The sequence below is a fragment of the Scyliorhinus torazame genome, chromosome 27 (genome assembly GCF_047496885.1).
Source record: "Scyliorhinus torazame isolate Kashiwa2021f chromosome 27, sScyTor2.1, whole genome shotgun sequence".
NCBI classification, from domain to species: Eukaryota; Metazoa; Chordata; class Chondrichthyes; order Carcharhiniformes; family Scyliorhinidae; genus Scyliorhinus; species Scyliorhinus torazame.
Genome location: NC_092733.1, coordinates 21,224,693 through 21,244,750, shown reverse-complemented (window position 1 = coordinate 21,244,750; position 20,058 = coordinate 21,224,693). Strand labels below are relative to the sequence as shown.

The 20,058-nt window shown below is 43.7% G+C and overlaps 1 protein-coding gene across 10 annotated transcripts in view; it reads left to right on the top strand.

The window, feature by feature from the left end:
• The window catches only part of rfx1a (regulatory factor X, 1a (influences HLA class II expression)), a 182,580-nt gene that overhangs the window by 148,102 nt on the left and 14,420 nt on the right, over positions 1-20,058 (top strand). For all 10 annotated transcript variants that reach the window (XM_072491095.1, XM_072491092.1, XM_072491099.1 and 7 more), the window contains 7 exons: positions 5,340-5,449; positions 5,745-5,896; positions 6,041-6,138; positions 9,272-9,421; positions 10,787-10,995; positions 13,167-13,320; positions 14,100-14,145. In XM_072491095.1, the coding sequence (XP_072347196.1) occupies positions 5,340-5,449; positions 5,745-5,896; positions 6,041-6,138; positions 9,272-9,421; positions 10,787-10,995; positions 13,167-13,320; positions 14,100-14,145 (919 nt within the window). The remainder of the gene's footprint in view (positions 1-5,339; positions 5,450-5,744; positions 5,897-6,040; positions 6,139-9,271; positions 9,422-10,786; positions 10,996-13,166; positions 13,321-14,099; positions 14,146-20,058) is intronic.

The following is a 20,058-nucleotide window of genomic DNA, read 5'->3' as shown; positions in this document are numbered from 1 at the left end:
GCATCATTTCAGGTTTATAGCAAAAGGTGTGCTAGGTACTCACTGCTTTTGGGACAATAGAGCAATTCTTTCACTTCAGCAAACCAAAGAGAGAGAATTCCTTTCACTTCAAAGGTTTAAACATTTCTGCTCAGTTCTCTCAGAAAGCATCATGCAAGAACCAACCTTTGTCAGGCAGAACACTGTCCCTGGCCAACCTACTGGTGAACGAATTGAGCCAACTCCCCCCAAAGCTGGTTCCTAAAATCCGCTCGGTGCAGAAGCATCTGGCTTCTCCTTTCCAAAATACAAAGCCTGGGAACACAACGTCCTGGCAAGCAGGCTGTTTCAACTTTGGATCTTCTGCTTAAAAGCACATTCTACTTCTAGGTCCCCGATGTAAAGAAATGGAAACAAAGGAAATAAACAGCAAGGACTCTTAGAAATACAATCCTAGCACAAGGATAATGGGACCCGACAGCATCAAGATTGTAATGCTGAAGACTTGTGCTCCAGAAGTAGCCACACCTCTAGCCAGATTGTTCCAGCATACCCGCAACACTGACACCTACACATCAAAGCATAACATTGCCTAGGGACCTCCTGTCTACAAAAAGCGGGACTAATCTAATCTCGCCAATCAATCTACACTCAATAATCAGCAAAGTGATGGAAGGTATCATTGACCGACCAATATCTTGCTCACAATGCTGCATTTGGGTTCGCCAGGAACACGCAGCTACAGACATTCCAACCTCAGTCCAAACATTGACAAAATAATTCCAAAGGTGAGAGTGACTGACCTTGACGTCAAGGCAGCATTTTGACTGAGTGTGACACCAAAGAATCCTCATAAAAATGAAGTATTGGAGTTCAGGGAGAAAACTTCACTGACTGAAGTCATGCCTGCACAAATGAAGATAGTTGTTGGAGTTCTTCAGGCAATGCCCTCGCAGTTTACGGTAGCTTAATCGATTACCTTACAACCATCAAAAGTCAGAAGTGGGGATGTTTGCTGACGTTCCAGGAGTTTGCAATTCTGCAGATAATGAATTAGTTTGTGGCTGCCAGCAGCAAGGCGGGACAACATTCAGGCTCCAACTGATATGGGGAAAAAATGTTCCTAACAACGTAAGTGCCAGAAAATGACTGTTTCCAATAAGAGAGAGTCAGAATTCAATGGTATTACCATCCTTGATTGCCCCCACCATCAATATCATGGGGGTCACCATTGACTGGAAAAAACTTTATCTCTCCTTTCTGTTACTTCAAATAATTTAACAAGATGGAATACAATGTTGACAAATGTGAGGTTATCCATTTTGGTAAGAATAACGGCAAAAGGGATTATTATTTAAATGATAAAATATTAAAACATGCTGCTGTGCAGAGAGACCTGGGTGTGCTCGTGCATGAGTCGCAGAAAGTTGGTTTTCAGGTGCAACAGGTGATTAAGAAGGCAAATGGAATTTTGTCCTTCATTGCTAGAGGGATGGAGTTTAAGACTAGGGAGGTTATGCTGCAATTGTATAAGGTGTTAGTGAGGCCACACCTGGAGTATTGTGTTCAGTTTTGGTCTCATTACTTGAGAAAGGACGTACTGGCACTGGAGGGTGTGCAGAGGAGATTCACTAGGTTAATCCCAGAGCTGAAGGGGTTGGATTACGTGGAGACGTTGAGTAGACTGGGACTGTACTCGTTGGAATTTAGAAGGATGAGGGGGGATCTTATAGAAACATATAAGATTATGAAGGGAATCGATAGGATGGATGCGGGCAGGTTGTTTCCACTGGCGGGTGAAAGCAGAACTAGGGGGCATAGCCTCAAAATAAGGGGAAGTAGATTTAGGACTGAGTTTAGGAGGAACTTCTTCACCCAAAGGGTTGTGGATCTATGGAATTCCTTGCCTAGTAAAGCAGTAGAGGCTCCTTCATTAAATGTTTTTAAGATAAAGATAGTTTTTTGAAGAATAAAGGGATTAAGGGTTATGGTGTTCGGGCCGGAAAGTGGAGCTGAGTCCACAAAAGATCAGCCATGATCTCATTGAATGGCGGAGCAGGCTCGAGGGGCCAGATGGCCTACTCCTGCTCCTAGTTCTTATGTTCTTATTGGTCAAGGAAGACCTTCCTTTTTGAAACAATTATACTTTTGGTTTCTAGATGATTTTCTATTTCATCTTTCAGTAAACATTCTAAACCAGCCACGTAAATATTGCCGTAAGAGCCGGTTAGAGGCTGGGTATTCTGTGGTGTGGCTCACCTCCTGACATCCCAGAAATTTTCCACTGCCAAGTTAACCTCCCAAGTGTGATGCAACATTTTCCACTTGCCTAGATAAGTGCAGTTTCAACAACACGTGAAAATCCCAATACCGTTCAGGAAAATGCAGTCTGTGTGATGAGCATCATAGAATCCACAGTGCAGAAGGAGGCCATTCGGCCCATCAAGTCTGCTCCGGCCCTTGGAAAGAGTGCGCCACCCAAGCCCACAACTCCACCCCATCCCAGTAACCCCACCTATCCTTTTTTGGACACTAAGGGCAATTTAGCGTGGCCAATCCACCTAACCTGCGCATCTTTTGGACTGTGGAAGGAAACCGGAGCATCCGGGGAGAATGTGCAGACTCCCCACAGACAGTGACTCAAGCCAGGAATCGAACCTGGGACCCTGGAGCTGTGAAGCAACAATGCTAACCACTGTGCTACCGTGCCTCCCATAATGTATGCCAAATTAAGCATTCAAGGAATCACAGGATTGTTACACCATAGTAGGAGGCCAGTTGACCCATCATGTCTGCACCAGCTCTCCAAATGAACAATTCACCATAATGCTGCTTTCACCCCATAACCCTGCACCTTTTCAGATTACAGTCTTAATGCCCTTTTAGAATGCCTTGATTAAACATGCCTCTTCACCACACTCTGGGGCAATGCATTCCAGACCTTAACCACTCTGTTAGAGGTGAAAATATTCACATGAAGGCCTGAGGATGAGTAAAGAAGCAGTTTATTATATCAGAATTCTGGGAGAAAGGCCTGAGGCTCCGCAGCCTTCTGGACAGCACGCTTTCTCACTTGAGCTAAGGCTCACACGGGTTAATATACAGATTCAAGGGACGGAATTAGTTGTATTCTCATTTACATACAATCAATCAACTATATTCGCGTCACAATTCATTACATGCAGTCAATCAATTTTCTTAGCATCCCAATTATCACATATATGGTTAAAGTGGGTGTTGTCTTACCCGCCCCTAACTTCATACAGAAGTCATTCAAAACTAACACAAGGATATGTCCTGTCTACAGCTGGGGACCTTGATCTATTATGGATTCATTGCATTCCTTGTTCTGTGAAGCTGTTATCAGCAGCTGTTGACATACTCCCTATAAGTACCCACGCTTGGTTCTCACGAGGTTGTTTACACAGTTTGTAACTTATTGTTCAGGAAAGTGGCTAGTTTGGCCATTTTGTGTCTTTAGTATTGCTTTAATAGCTAACAGCCATTTTGTGTCCTTTCTGATATTAACAAGCAGTGTGTATACACTATCTATTTCTACAAATTGCCTCTTCTAAACAGGCATCTAAGCCAATGAGTACCTTTTGGCTCATCAGAACTATTCAAAAGTAATATAGGAGCACAAATGTAGTTACAGAGCCTCCAATAATTTATATCATAGTCCACTATCAGAAAATGTCCCCCAACATACTCGCTGCGAGAAAAAAATCTAAATACAATATGCCTACTGCATTATCTATATCTATCCTTTCTGCTACTTCAAATAATTCAGCAAGATTGGACATGGATGACCTTTTTTGAAGCAATTATATTTTTGGCTTCGAGATGATTTTCTATTTTATCTTTGAGTACAGATCCTATTATCTTTCCTTGATGTTAAGCTCCCTGGATTTTTTTCTATCTCTCTCCCCTTTATAAAAAAAAAGGAATCACACTAGCCACCCACCAGTCCTCCAGCACTTTTCCCTTTTCTTAATAGTATTGATATTGTTTTGAATCTTCTTCTATTATCACATGCACTATGTTAGTCTCTCTAGTGAATACCAAGGCGTTATTTAATATTTCTGCCATTATGGTTTTCGTTCATTGTTTGTGTCTGCAGAATGCTTTATCTTTATATATATATATATTCTTGATCATTTAACTTTGAAGTTTCACTTTACCTTCCTATTTATTTTTGACCTTAGTCCTAACTTCTTTGTAGAACTAGTATTCATCCTCAGCTTTTTGTCCAAGTCCACAATGGATGGAATTTAATTTATTTCTCTCCTGCCCAAAACCGGGCACCTTTGGAGGAAACGTGGGTATCGGGTGGGAGAGTGGAAATCCTGCCACCCTTCCACATACCTCCCACCCTCCCATCATGTACGTGGCGTGATGACTTGGGGGCAGTCATCCCTCCCCGAGGCCAATTGAAGTCCTTAAGTGACTACTTAAAGACCTCATGTGACGGATGGAACATGGCACCTTGGGGAGGCTTCACAGCAAACCTTGTTGCGATGTCCCCACTCCACCCTTCCTCACGCGGTGATCCTCTCACCACAACCATCCCCCCTAATTGCACCTCCCTCGAGGGATCCATTGTCAATTCCTGGTGAAAGCCACACTGTGGTACTGGTTGTGGTGACCGCTCCTGATGGCACTGCCAGAACTGTTGAACTGCTGGCTTCTGATTGATCGCCCAGCAGCTCTCTCGGATGGATTTATACCCTATTGAGGACTTAATAAATGGGAGACCCGATGCTGCCCAGTTATGTGCCTGATCGGAATGCTGTGTTGGATCTCCCAGAGAAAAGCAATGTGGGTCTCCCACCAGTTCTTCAACACTGGGTGAGACCCCATTGTCCGCATTAAATTTCAGCCAATGTTGCCACTGTATTTAGTTGCAATTTATTCTTTATTTAATTATTCGTCCATGGTGTGTCATAACTGGCTGATTTGCTTTTCTTGCATTTTAATGAATATGTTTCTCTTGAATTCTATTGATCCCTTTTAAATATCTCCCACTGCTACTTTGTTTTTTTTGTTCGTAAAATGTTCCATTTATTTTCTCCAGTTCCATTCTCATCTCATTAAAATTAGTTTTCTTTTCCAATTTATTAATTTGGTCCTTGTCTTTCTTATGTCCTTCTCAATCTTTACAGTAAATCTTTAATCTAATCAAGTCTTACTTTCTGCGGAATTGATAATGTGTTTCATTGATATTGAAATTGATCAGTGGATTTCCTGGAATGAATGCATTCTTAATTCGTATTTCTTTTACATTTATTAATGGCATTGTAACCTGAATTACCATTAAAATAGCAATAACCTCTTCAAATGTCTTCATTCTGTCTCGAAAGGCAATCCTGGATGTGATGGTGAATCTTCAGTTTACTCTGGTCGAAACATTGTGGAAGACATTTTGGCGATACAACACTTCCCAGTCCAGTGATGGCTCAGGATTATCAGTGTGAGTGATTCACAAAGCATCTTTTAGGAAGAAAGGAATGCCAAAAGTGAGTGTAGGAAAGAGACTGAAGTGAGCTGCAGATAAGGTGGGGTGTGGGCGTTGCATTGGCCTCGAGGAATAATATAAACCAGAGCCCTAATTCCAATGGAACGGCACCTGATGTTAGAATTTTGGAACACTTGTTTGGTATTTTGTCAGGACCTTCTCCAGGAATGAAACGGAGAACTAAAAAAATGTAGAATCACTGACAATGTCCCAAAGTATTGTCAAACTCAATGTTGTTTATTTTTTGCAGTCATGATGAAGCTGAGAAACGCCTCCCTAAGTCATGCCTGGTTGTTCTCTGTAAGTATGAGCCTTCCCTGAAGTGGACGAAATACTGTGATAACATGCTTTACCAAGGCCTGGTGGAGATCCTTATCCCAGATGTCTTGCGGCCTATCCCAAGTGAGTATACCCAGGAAAGTTAAATAGTTAATCGGTTATTTCGAATTATGACGAGAACAACTTTGTAGATGTATGTTTGCTAGCCTGAGTGCACTGTTAATGATTATTTTCCACAGCTATTGACTGCAGTTAATCCCCTTCCAGGTGCCTTGACACAAGCAATTCGGAATTTTGCAAAAAGTTTGGAAAGCTGGCTAACCAATGCTATGATGAACGTTCCTGAAGAAATGGTTCGTGTGAAGGTAAGATGGGTTTCTAAGTTCGAAGTGTAATCTGAGGACAGACAAATATAAGGATAACCAAAGTCATTTGGTCAGCCTTATCAAATAAATATTGTCATGCAGGGTGGAGTCACATCACTTGCACCTAAATGGCAAACTTGAAAATCTGAAGCACAGCCTGAAATATCAGGGGAAAAAATGGTTGACATGAGGCAAATATTACTCTGTCCAAGAACATGAATATTTAAACTACACCAATAGCTGGCATTTATATAGTGTCTTTATCCTAGAAAAGCATCCCAGGGCACTTTACAAAGGTATCTTCAGGCAAAGATGGATGTTAAGCCAAAATAGGAAATATTAGGAGGAGTAACGAGAAGCTTTGTCAAAGAGGTGTGTTTTCAGGAGGGTCTTAAAACAAAAATGTTAGGGAAGTATAAAAGCTCAGGAAGCCAGAGAAGTTAGATTAAACAGCATCTGATAAGTCAACATAAAGTATAGGCCACACCGTGGCTTACAGCTCAAAGGTCCCAGTTGGGACTACTGTAACTGCCGGTCCCAGTCCAGGCCGGCTTTTATAGGGCATATTTATTAGCCCCAGCTGGGCGAGCCTCCACCTACTAGCGGGGGAGTACAAATTTCACAAGTCCCAAAGGGAGATAAATTGAGGTGTCCCCGTGGGTCTTGTGAAGGTTATATCCCTCTCCCCTCTCCACAATCCCCAATGCCTCGTGTCCAAAGGGTGCAAAGCTATGGATTGTTGAGGGGGTCTCCTTCGCCGTTTTGCCCATGACTGTGTTTCCACAAGCTGTGGGGCTGGGTTGGGGGGTGCTTTTTTCGTGTGGAACGCCAAAGGGGCACTGTGGGGTGGCTATCTCTGATTACAACGTCCTCTGAGAGTACTGAGGATTCTGTGTCCATATCCGAGGCCAAGTCATAGGTCTCAGGCTCGGGCATAGGTCCTGGGCTGGCCAGGACATTGGTCCCTGTTGGGAATTGCTTCCTGACTAAAGGATGGCAGACAGGATGGTCGAAGCACTGATTCATTCAACTTAGCTTCCTCTGGGGCGGGTTCCCTGACCGTGAGGTAGTCCACGTGCTTTCGCACAGTCAGCTCTCTAATCCTAATAATGTAGGAAACTGGCCCGTTTTCTCCACTATAGTCCCTGCGACCATTGGGCGCCATCCCTGAAATTTCGAACATGAACAGCATCCCCTGGTTTAAAATCTTTGCCACACCTTTGGTGATCATGGTACCTCTTCTGGAGGCCCTGCTTCATTTCTATCTTCCCACCAAAACTCAGGAACGATAAACTCAGGCAGGTCTGGAGGCATCAGTCCACCAGCAATTCTTCTGGCTCTAGCTCGGCTATAATACCCGGTAGCATTAACAGAGTGATGACTCTTATTGGTTCAGCCTTATTATTTAAGTCTGTTACAATCTCATAGTTTTGCCATTGTAAATGGTAAAACTGCCAGGTTTGCCAAGCATCAGCATCCAGTGTAACTGGAGATGGGATTGGAAAATTTACTCCAGCCATTTTATTCACTCGGTAATTTACTTGCAGTCTTTATTTATGTTTCCTTTTTCTCTGCGGACAGTAACTACACCGACAGCCTGTGGTGTACCTTTCTTTTGATCTTTTTTCATCAGCTGGTATTGCAGCCCCTGGGTGCTTTTCTTTTGCCCTTGTTTTCTAGCAGTTTTTTGCAAATTTGCACTTTACTGCATGCATTTCTGAGCTGTCTCACTTGCAACCTTGCAGAGTTTTCCTTTCTTTTCAGCAGCTTTATTGCAGATTTTGAATCTTTCAGTGTTTGTGGGTTCGCATTGTTTTCTGTGCTCCTTTTGCAGGGCTCAAAAAAAACAATTTTTTTGCCACTCTTCGACACCATGTTACAAGTGTTAGGACAGCGGTACTTCTGTGGTGTGTTTCTGTGAGGGGCTTTTATTGAATTGACCTTAAGATGTCTGCCTCCAGAGGCATGGTCACATGACTATGGAAAGCCTGAGGAGTCAGTCAGACTGGTTACATTTCGAAATTCAGAACTCTGAGAATCTAATTCACCATAAAGTTTCTTCCTTATGGCCCCTGTGACTAAAGGGAAAGCTGGAATAGTACCAGGAACATTTAAAATTCCATCAGGACATTATGGAAAAGCTTTGTAATTGACCTACAAAACCAGACCAGTTGAAGGATGTGGTTATAATCCATAAAAATATGTTATTACAAATACAGCTTGAACATGTTTTACGTGTTTATATTTCAGAGCGTAGCATGCATTCACTCCATCATCTCAAATGGTCCCTTTTGACCTAGAGGTGTCAAATTTGATACTGATCCTGAGCTTCACTTCCCTTTTGCTGTATCATACATTGCTTCACGATCTCCAGGGGATGTATTATTCAAAGTGTGGTTCTCTTAGAATTGTAACACTTAAAGTCATTTTATTCATTACTTTTCTTTAAATGAGGCAACTGTAACTTATTTTAAACCTCTAAACCAGAAAACAAATTTGTCTTAATCGTTTTTTTTCACAAACCATTGGCCCATGTTAATAAATTCTAAAATGGGAGTGCAGGAGGCGAAAGAGGCCGGAATTCTGGCCTTTGCGTCCCTAGTAGCCCGGCGAAGGGTCTTGCTATTGTGGAAGGAGGCGAAGCCCCCTAGCCTGGAGGCCTGGATTAACGACATGGCGGGGTTCATAAAATTGGAGAGAATTAAGTTCGCTTTGAGAGGGTCTGCACAGGGGTTCTACAGGCAGTGGCAACCGTTCCTAGAATATCTCGAGGAGTGTTAGAAGAAGGTCGTTCAGCAGCAGCAGCAACCCGGGGGGGGGGGGGGGGGGGGGGGTGGGGCGGGGGGAACGAGAGACTGTTTGAGGGGATGGACGAGCGGGAGGTAACATGGAGGGTGGGGGCAATGGTACGCGCGGCCAAGAGCCAGTGTATAAAGCTATGTAAATATACCATCTTGCCATGTATATATCTTGCTCAGGGAGAATTTGCGTTATTTTGTTACGGGGGGGGGTGATTGTTTGTAAGGGGGAAAAAATTGTGTTGTTAAAAAACCTTAATAAAAAATAATTTTTTTTTTTTAAATTCTAAAATGTTCCTTAAGTATTCATTGCTGTTCATTTCTAACTCTTGCAGGTGGCAGCAGCAAGTGCCTTTGCGCAGACTTTGAGACGTTACACATCCTTAAACCATCTTGCTCAGGCAGCCCGTGCTGTACTTCAGAACACTGCACAGATTAACCAGATGCTGAGTGATTTAAACCGAGTAGATTTTGCAAATGTTCAGGTAACTAGCGCTGCACCAGAGGAAAGTTCTGGATCCGACTATGGCCATTTGAGTTAGCTGATCTCAAGCAAGCAGTGTTAAGGGATTATTGGCCTGGTTGTCGTCATTACTCCTCTGAAACTCTCAGCAACCTCTGTAGCCCACATACGCGCAGTTATGTGCAGAGAGCTGGAGGTTGGTGTGAGATAAAATATTCTTCTTCAGAACAGAGGGTGCGGGCTGGATGTCCGCATAGCCACAGTCAATTGGAAATCTATGAAATGGCAAGAACTTTCCACTCTGAAATCTCTTGGTCAAAACCCTTGGAAAATTTGTTGAATGAGGTTTAACTGGGTTTTTGACAGCATGCTAAATTAATGAATGGCTGGATGGACTAAGTTCATGAGTCTAAACAGCCTCACTGGCATTGAAAGAATAAATTTATATTTGTTTAATTGTAAAATTTCTCTATTGTAAAAGGAAATTTCAATTTTTTTTTTTAATTAAAAAATTTCCCCAAAGTTTATGGTATTTTACCTTCTACCTTAATCCCCTGTGTCCATCCCAAGCATTTATTTTGCCCAGTGTTAAAAAAAAAAGTGGTGAACATTTTTACTTCCCAGTTTTCTGTCTGTGAGAATACTTCCATGTAACTGGCTGCTTATCTTGCTTGATGTCACCACTGCTGCTGTATGCTTGAGGATCCTTTTGTCTTAGTGCCAGAAACAAACTACTATTAATAAAAGAACTCGGCACTACAGAGATCACTGGATTTTGTGAGAAGTTTTCTTCAGTATCAGCATTGAGCATCTTTACTTCACAGCTGATTGGAAAAGCAGTCCATTGTGTGGACTTAGTGGGCTGGATTCTCCGCCGTCGGGATGCTCCGTTTTGCCGGCAGCCAGGGGGTTTTCCGACGGCGTGGGGCTGCCCCACAATGGGGAACCCCATTGACAGCTGGCGAAACGGAGAATCCCGCCGGTGTGCTGAACCAGAAATCCGGTGCGGCGGGATGGAGAATCCAGCCCAGTGACCCAGTTTGGATCAGGCCCTTCAAGCCTGCTCTGCCATTCGATGAGATCATGGCTAGTCCTGGAGCACAGCTTGAACGTACAAACTTCTGAGTCAAAGAGAGGATATTATCAATCAAACCAAACAATCACTTGTGACTTGTGTCAGATTTACATTCATAGGTTTGGTCAGCAGTTGATGTTATGCTGATTATGAGTTTATGTGGTTGAAACTAATCAGCAGAGCTAAATCAGCCTCTAGAGAATGGCATTATGGCCATGAGAGGGGTCCCTGGCGACATACCTAGCCTTTTGACAATCTGTTAACATTTGATGTGCGGGTTTACATGTAATAATGGCTCATTGATTTTCTCAGGAGCAAGCCTCATGGGTGTGTCGTTGTGAAGATGGTGTAGTGCAAAGGCTGGAGCAGGATTTTAAGATGACTTTACAGCAGCAGAACTCTCTGGAGCAATGGGCATCATGGTTAGACAGTGTGGTAACCCAGGTCCTTAAGCCATATCATGGGAGTCCCAGTTTCCCCAAGGCTGCCAAACAGTTCCTGCTCAAGTGGTCCTTCTATAGGTAGGTCTTATAGTATTGTCCTCCAAAGCTAGAAGTGTATTATTAATTGATGCAAAGGAGATTCAATGATATTTGAATTGAGGTATGGTATCAATGTATTTCTCTCACTTGAAGAAAACTGTTCATTTTATACTGTGCAATTTTATTTCTCATATTTAGACATTCAATTCAGCCTCATCTCCATATGGGGAATATTGATGAGTAAATGTCAAAGACTTTGCACAATATTAACCAGGATCTATCCTTTATATTTATACATGTCTTTTGGAGTGAAAGGTTTGTGCAGTAGCAACATTGTTTTTTCTATTAGCATGCTCTTCAGTTGTTTAAGAAGGGACTACCTCTCTATTAGTATCTTACAGGGCAGTAAATATGTTACCTCACTTTGAACTCAGTTGCTTCCACAGATGTGTCTGCCATGATATTTTTTACACAAGTATGTGATTTCTTGATCTATATTAATGTCCAAGACTTAGGTGTGTAGGACACAATTTAAAAATTTGCAGATGTTGCAAAGTTTGAAGTATCGTGAACTATTATAGTGGAGTCTTCAAGAGGACATAGGCAGGCTGGTGGAATGGGCAGACACATGACTGCGAACTGTGAAATTATATATTTTGGTAAGAACAACAAAGAGAAGTATTATAAAATAAAATTCTAAAAAGGGGGCAGGACCTGGGGGTCTATGTGCACATATTGCTGCAGGTGGTAGGGTAGCGGCTTGTAATGCAGAACAAGGCAGCAGCGTGGTTTCAATTCCTGTACCGGCCTCCCCGAACAGGTGCCGGAATGTGGAGACTAGGGGCCTTTCACAGTAACTTCACTGAAGCCTACTTGTGACAAGTTATTATTTATTCATTTATTAGGTTGAGAAAGTGTTTAAATAGGCATACGGAACAAACCATGTACGGGGAAGGGAAGGGTCTAGGATATGACCCGGACAGTAGAAAGGAGGGGGGGCCGGGGGGGGGGGGGGGGGGAGAGCAGGGTGGGGGGGGGTGGAACAATGGGAGGGTGAAGAGGGGGGGTGCTGAAAAGGAACAATGTGTAAATTGTAAATAATAACCGTTTCATCCATCTCTTGTACAGTGTAAAAATGCAAACTTTAATAAACATTTTTTTTTTTTAAAGGCTTACGGGGTCCTGGGCTTCATAAATAGGCATAGACTACAAGGGGCTGGTTTAGCACAGTGGGCTAAACAACTGGCTTGTAAAGCTGAACAAAGCCAGCAGCCCGGGTTCAATTCCCGTATCAGCCTCCCCGAACAGGTGTCGGAATGCAGCGACTAGGGGCTTTTCACAGTAACTTAATTTGAAGCCTACTTGTGACAATAAGTGATTTTCATTTTTTTCAAAAGCAAGGAAGTTATGCTGAATCTTTATAAACTACAGATTTGGCCTCCACTGATGAATTTTGTCCAGTTCTGACACTACATTTTAGGAAAGATGTGAAGCCTTTAGAGAGTGTTCAGAAAATACTTTGGATATGCTTCTAGAGATAAGGAGCTTCAGTAACGAGGATAAATTGGAGATGCTGCAGTTGTTCTCCTTAGAGAACAAATTTGATAGGGGCCGGGATAGGATGGGTAGAGAGAAACTACACCCATTGGCAGACTAGCATTTGAGAACCAGAGGAAACCAATTCAAGGTGAATGGCAAAAATACAAATACAACAAATACATACAATATGAACATGAGACGGAACTTTTTTTTTAAAGGGAGTGAGCGTTTACATTTGGAATGCATAGCCTGAGAGTGTGGTGGCAGCTGATTTAATCGTGGCTTTGAAAAGTGACTTGGATAAGCATCTAAACAGAATACAAAATTACAGGGCTATGGGAAAAGCGTGTGGAACTAGTCAAGTTGCTCTTGAGGGGACGTACAGACACGACAGGCTGAATGGCCCCCTCTTGTGCTATAATAATTCTAGGATTCTATCACAATCTCTACCTAGAAAATTTCCTATCATGGTCAGATAATTAAGTAGGTGGCAAGTCAAAATCAGCGATAAAAGCACTTTTATAGTCTTTTGTCTTTCCAAATCAAATAGTGATGTGGGCTACTTGGAGATTTCAAAGATGAATATATACCTCTAGAAAGTGTACAGCGAGAAACTCTTCTTGATAAGACATTTAATGGGACTTCAGAATGAATTGTCCTTTGTATTTCAGTTCAATGGTGATTCGGGATTTAACCTTGAGGAGCGCAGCAAGTTTTGGGTCCTTTCATCTCATTCGCCTTCTGTATGATGAATACATGTACTATTTGATAGAGCACCGTGTGGCTCAGGCAAAGGGAGAAACACCCATTGCTGTCATGGGTGAGGTAAGTTGCATCCTGCCTCCGTCAGGTTCTCATTACTATATATGAATTAATGTGTTAATTGGGAACTTGTTCATTTTTATCTTTGTGCTGCTCAACTCTGGCTAATGTAAATGTGTGTTAAATCCTTTGTAGCTGCCATCGTTGAAATATTGCTCACTTTTCCAAATGTAAAAAATAATTAACTATTATTAGTTTGTCTAAAAATAATGAAGGATAGGGCAGCGTGGTGGTGCAGTGGTCAGCAGTGCTGCTTCACGGTGGCGAGGACCCGGGCTTGATTCTGGCCCCGGGTCACTGTCCGTGTGGAGTTTGCACATTCTCCCCGTGTCTGCGTGGGTCTCATCCCCACAACCCAAAGCTGTGCAGAGTAGGTGGATTGGCCACGCTAAATTGCCCCTTAATTGGAAAAAAAAGAATTGGTTACTCTAAAAAAAAAAAAAAAAATTTTTTTTAATTTTAAACATAAAAATAGTGAAGAATAACATTTTAAAACTGAGTAAATGCATTTGTAAATTTGTGAAAAAATATCAGTGCATGTAGCCAGTCATAAGGAATGACAAATGCATTCAACAGAGTGTTTTTATTCAAATCTTGATTTTATGAAACATGTAATAAATGTATTCATTATGGCATTAAATGGTTAATCGCAAGAGGACAGTCTTAAACATCAGCCTGTTAGTCAAACACTCAACTTCTTGAGCTGCTCTCCAATTCTCTTCCAGTTTTGTAATGCAATGAATTAAAGGCAAAATAAATCATTTTTCTTCTTTATTTTGTAGTTTGCTGATCTTGGACGTGCTTTAAATCCTCTGGACCCTGACAAAGGTAGGTGTACTGTACTTCGACACTAAATAATTTACACGCCTGTTTGTTTTATAACTGACTTTGTAGCATTGGAAGGTTTCTAAACCAATACATTGGTTCAGATTGATTATTTATACAAATCTGGAGGATGATAAGTATTGCATACCAGAAATACACAAAAGATCCTCATTTGGACTGAAGGCCTCATATCTTCATTCACAGACTATCTTGCCTGCTTACTCTTGGACATTTATGTTGGCTCAACAGCCGCAGCCACCTGACTGGGAATGATGGATTGCCTGTTTCCCACATGTATTGGTACTGCATGGTGTTACTGGTCATTGCTGCTAAGTGCCAGTCATTTATCCATAATGTCCACAACATCAAAGAACAAAGAACAAAGAAATGTACAGCACAGGAACAGGCCCTTCAGCCCTCAAAGCCCGTGCCGACCATGCTGCCCGACTAAACTACAATCTTCTACACTTCCTGGGTCCATATCCCTCTATTCCCATCCTATTCATGTATTTGTCAAGATGCCCTTAAATGTCACTATCGTCCCTGCTTCCACCACCTCCTCCGGTAGCGAGTTCCAGGCACCCACTACACTCTGTGTAAAAAAACTTGCCTCGTACATCTACTCTAAACCTTGCCCCTCTCACCTTAAATCTTTGCCCCCTAGTAATTAACTAACCCCTCTACCCCAGGGAAAAGCCTCTGACTATCCACTCTGTCTATGCCCCTCATAATTTTGTAGACCTCTATCAGGTCGCCCCTCAACCTCCTTCGTTCCAGTGAGAACAAACCGAGTTTATTCAACCGCTCCTCATAGCTAATGCCCTCCATACCAGGCAACATTCTGGTAAATCTCTTCTGCACCCTCTCTAAAGCCTCCACATCCTTCTGGTAGTGTGGCGACCAGAATTGAACACTATACTCCAAGTGTGGCCTAACTAAGGTTCTATACAGCTGCAACATGACTTGCCAATTCTTATACTCAATGCCCCGGCCAATGAAGGCAAGCATGCCGTATGCCTTCTTGACTACCTTCTCCACCTGTGTTGCCCCTTTCAGTGACCTGTGGACCTGTACTCCTAGATCTCTCTGACTTTCAATACTCTTGAGGGTTCTACCATTCACTGTATATTCCCTACCTGCATTAGACCTTCCAAAATGCATTACCTCACATTTGTCCGGATTAAACTCCATCTGCCATCTCTCCACCCAAGTCTCCAAACAATCTAAATCCTGCTGTATCCTCTGACAGTCCTCATCGCAATCCGCAATTCCACCAACCTTTGTGTCGTCTGCAAACCTACTAATCAGACCAGTTACATTTTCCTCCAAATCATTTATATATACTACAAACAGCAAAGGTCCCAGCACTGATCCCTGTGGAATTCCACTGGTCACAGCCCTCCAATTAGAAAAGCATCCTTCCATTGCTACTCTCTGCCTTCTATGACCTAGCCAGTTCTGTATCCACCTTGCCAGCTCACCCCTGATCCCGTGTGACTTTACCTTTTGTACTAGTCTACCATGAGGACCTTGTCAAAGGCCTTACTGAAGTCCATATAGACAACATCCACTGCCCTACTTGCATCAATCATCTTTGTGACCTCCTCGAAAAACTCTCTCAAGTTAGTGAGACACGACCTCCCCTTCACAAAACCATGCTGCCTCTCACTAATACGTCCATTTGCTTCCAAATGGGAGTAGATCCTGTCTCGAAGAATTCTCTCCAGTAATTTCCCTACCACTGAAGTAAGGCTCACCGGCCTCTAGTTCCCTGGATTATCCTTGCTACCCTTCTTAAACAGAGGAACAACATTGACTATTCTCCAGTCCTCCGGGACATCACCTGAAGACAGTGAGGATCCAAAGATTTCCGTCAAGGCCTCAGCAATTTCCTCTCCAGCCTCCTTCAGTATTCTGGGGTAGATCCCATCAGGCCCTGGGGACTTATCTACCTTAATATTTTTTAAGACGCCCAACACCTCGTCTTTTTGGATCTCAATGTGACCCTGGCTATCGACACACCCTTCTCTAGACTCAACATCTACCAATTCCTTCTCTTTGGTGAATACTGATGCAAAGTATTCATTTAGTACCTCGCCCATTTCCTCTGGCTCCACACATAGATTCCCTTGCCTATCCTTCAGTGGGCCAACCCTTTCCCTGGCTACCCTCTTGCTTTTTATGTACGTGTAAAAAGCCTTGGGATTTTCCTTAACCCTATTTGCCAATGACTTTTCCTGACTCCTTGCTTAAGGAGTCCTTCAAGCTCCTTATAGTATCTCTATGCAAGTACGTTTTTTGGAACCACATGATCTGTAGATCCATATAGAATATAATTATGAAAATACCCCAAAACATGAGTCGGGAGGAATGAAATCAGGCCTGTCACCACATTAGACCATAAGACATAGGAGCAGAATCAGGCCACTCGGCCCATCCAGTCTGCTCCGCCATTCAATCATGGCTGATATTTTTCTCATCCTCATTCTCCTGCCTTCTCCCCATAACCCCTGGTCCCCTTATTGATCAAAAACCTATCTATCTCTGTCTTAAAGACACTCAATGATTTGGCCTCCACAGCGTTCTGCGGCAACGAGTTCCACAGATTCACATTGTATTAATCCTGTTGTTTGGCAGTGTATGGGACCAGGTCAGATAATTGTCATCCCAATATTCGCTATGGGATTGAACTATTGGTCATGTGGAGAATAAATGCCAACACAGACTGGTTGGACTGAATGACCTATTTCTGTTTGGTCATTTCTATTCTGATCGAATTAACTCTGAACCTGCATTTTTAAGTATCTTGTCCTAATTTCCAACCACCCTTTACTGTCTAAAGACCTTCAACATGTTGTCACCTCCCAAATCCACAATGATTTTTCCTATAACTCCATGTTTGAATCTCTTCAGTCAGGTTTCAATTATAGAATCATAGAATCATAGAATTTACAATGCAGAAGGAGACTATTCGGCCCATCGAGTCTGCACCGGCCCAGGGAACGAGCACCCTACCTCAGCCCACACCTCCACCCTGTCCCCGTAACCTAGTAACCCCACCTAACCATTTTTCTAGACACTAAGGGCAATTTAGAATGGTCAGTCTTCTTAACCTGCGCATCTTTGGACTGTGGGAGGAAACTGGAGCACCCGGAGGAAACCCACGCAGACACGGGGAGAACGTGTAGACTCTGCACAGACAGTGACCCAAGCGGGAATCGAACCTGGGACCCTGGTGCTGTGACGCAACAGTGCTAACCACTGTGCTACCGCGCCACAGTACCAGAACAACTAGGAGGAAAGTTGTGAATTACATCCTCTTTAATTGTGGTGATCATCCTCCCTGTAGCCTTTGATAAGTCAACCACACCAACGTCATCCAATGTCTCTCCTGTTGTCAAGCTCAGGGGCTGCCCTTGGTTGTTTCTGCTCTTATCTAGCTGAGCAAGGTTATTCCAGCCCCAGAAATGGTGTACCTCCTTGTCCACACTCTGGAGTACTCAAGGATCTTTTTTGGCCCTCTCTTCTTAAGTGATCATGGAATCAGCTTTCACATGTTGCTACGTACAACCTCTTGCCTGCCCCTTTTGACCTTTCTGCTGCCTTTGTATTTGCCCAAGATCCAGTCCTAGATTAGCTGCAATTTTCTCCTGTTACGCACGGAGACCAAAGCCATTATCTTCAGCCCCTGCTCAAGTTCTGTACCTCGACTACCAATTCCATCCACCTCCTCACCTAATGTGTCAGGCCAAATCCGACTGTTTGCAGCCTCAGTACTCCTTTTGACCGTGGTCTGATTCCAGCTTCATAACACCCAGATCATCATTGTATCCAATCCTGCACCAACTGCTGCCCCCCCCCCAAATATCTCTATCCTTGCAGGCTTGAATTGGTTTCTGGTCCTCAATTACTCCAGTTTAGAATTCTCATTCTTAAATCTCTTTGTGGACAGTCTCCTCCCTATATCTGTAGCCTCCTCCAGTCCATGTCCCACCCCCATTCAACTCTCCAGCTACTTGTGCATCTGTCCCTCAGCACCCCCTACACTTTGACAGCTTTGCCTTCAGAATGCTAGACCCAAAATTATGGGTGGCACTGTAGCACTGTTGCTTCACAGGAAGAATGTGCAGGGTTATAGGGAGAAAGCAGGAAATGTTGATTTGTTCATTTGGAGAGCTGGTGCAGACATGATGGGTCAAATGGCCTCCTTCTATGGTGTAACAATCCTGTGATTCCTTAGATGATTAATTTGGCGTACATGATGGGTGGCACGGTAGCACAGTGGTTAGCACTGTTGCTTCACAGCTCCGGGGTCCCAGGCTCGATTCCCGCTTGGGTCACTGTCTGTGCGGAGTCTGCACGTTCTCCCCGTGTCTGCGTGGATTTCTTCCGGGCACTCCGGTTTCCTCCCACAAGTTCCGTGCTGTTAGGTAATTTGGACATTCTGAATTCTCCCTCTGTGTACCTGAACAGGCGCCGGAATGTAGCGACTAGGGGCTTTTCACAGTAACTTGATTGCAGTGTTAATGTAAGCCTACTTGTGACAATAATAAAGAGTATTATTAAATCCAAAAATTGCTTTTGTAAATTACCTCATCTCTTTTCCTCTTCAAAACCCGCCTGTTTGGCTGAGCCTTGTTTCTTGTCACCTTTCCTGATTTTTCCTCTTTTGCTTGGGATATTTTCAATGGTAAAAGCACTCGATCATGAAATACTTGTTATTCTTTTTTTTCAAAAACTCATTTTATTCAAACTTGTATCAAAGTAGGTTACAGCAAATAAACACCCCGGGAAACATTCTTCCCAACAATCAACTACACTGATTTTTCTCCTTTTTCACCCCCCCTCCTCCCACTACCCACCCCCCTGCGACGAACAGCTCCTCAAACACGGTCACAAACATCCCCCACCTTTTCTCAAACTCACCTGCTGAGCCGCTTAACTCATACTTTATCTTCTCTAACCGCAGGAAGTCATACAGGTCACCCAACCGTGCTGCTACCCCCGGTGGGGATGCCGACCGCCATTCCAGCAAAATTCGTCGCCATGCAATCAGAGAGGCGAAGGCCATGACATCGGCTTTCCTCCTCTCCGTGAGCTCCGGCTTCTCTGAAACCCCAAATATCGCCACCACAGGGTCCTGGTCTATTCCCTCCTCCACTATCCTGGCTAAGACCGCGAACACTCCCGCCCAGAATCTTCCCAATTTTTCACAACCCCAAAACATGTGCGCATGATTCGCTGGCCCCCGCCCACACCTCTCACACTCATCTGCTACCCCCTGCAAGAACCCACTCATTCTCGCCCGAGTCATATGCACCCTGTGCACCACCTTAAACTGTATCAGGCTCATCCTTGCACAAGAGGAGGTCCCGTTTACCCTTCGCAGTGCCTCACTCCATACTCCCCAATTGATCTCCATTCCCAATTCGGCTTCCCATTTCTCCTTGATCTTCACCACACGCTCGCCTCCCTGCTCCCCCAGCCACTTATATATATCACCAATTCTTCCCTCCCATTCCACATCCGGAAGCATGAGTTGCTCCAGCAGGGTGTATCCCGGCAATCTAGGGAACCCCTCCCAGACCTTTCGTGCAAAGTCCCTAACCTGTAGATACCTGAACTCACTGCCCCTCGGCAGCACTACCCTCTCCCTTAGCTCCTCCAGACTGGCAAACCCTTCCTCCAAATACAAATCCCTTACCTTGACCAGCCCCACTTCCCTCCACCACCTGTATACACTATCCACACACCCCCCTCCCCCCCTCCCGGGCTCAAACCTATGATTCTCGCACAGCGGTGTTAGCACCGACATCCCTTCCACCCTAAAATGCCTCCTCAGCTGATTCCATATCTTCACCGTGGACTGAATACCCTGAATACCTACTCGGAGCCATTGGCAATGCTGCCATCACC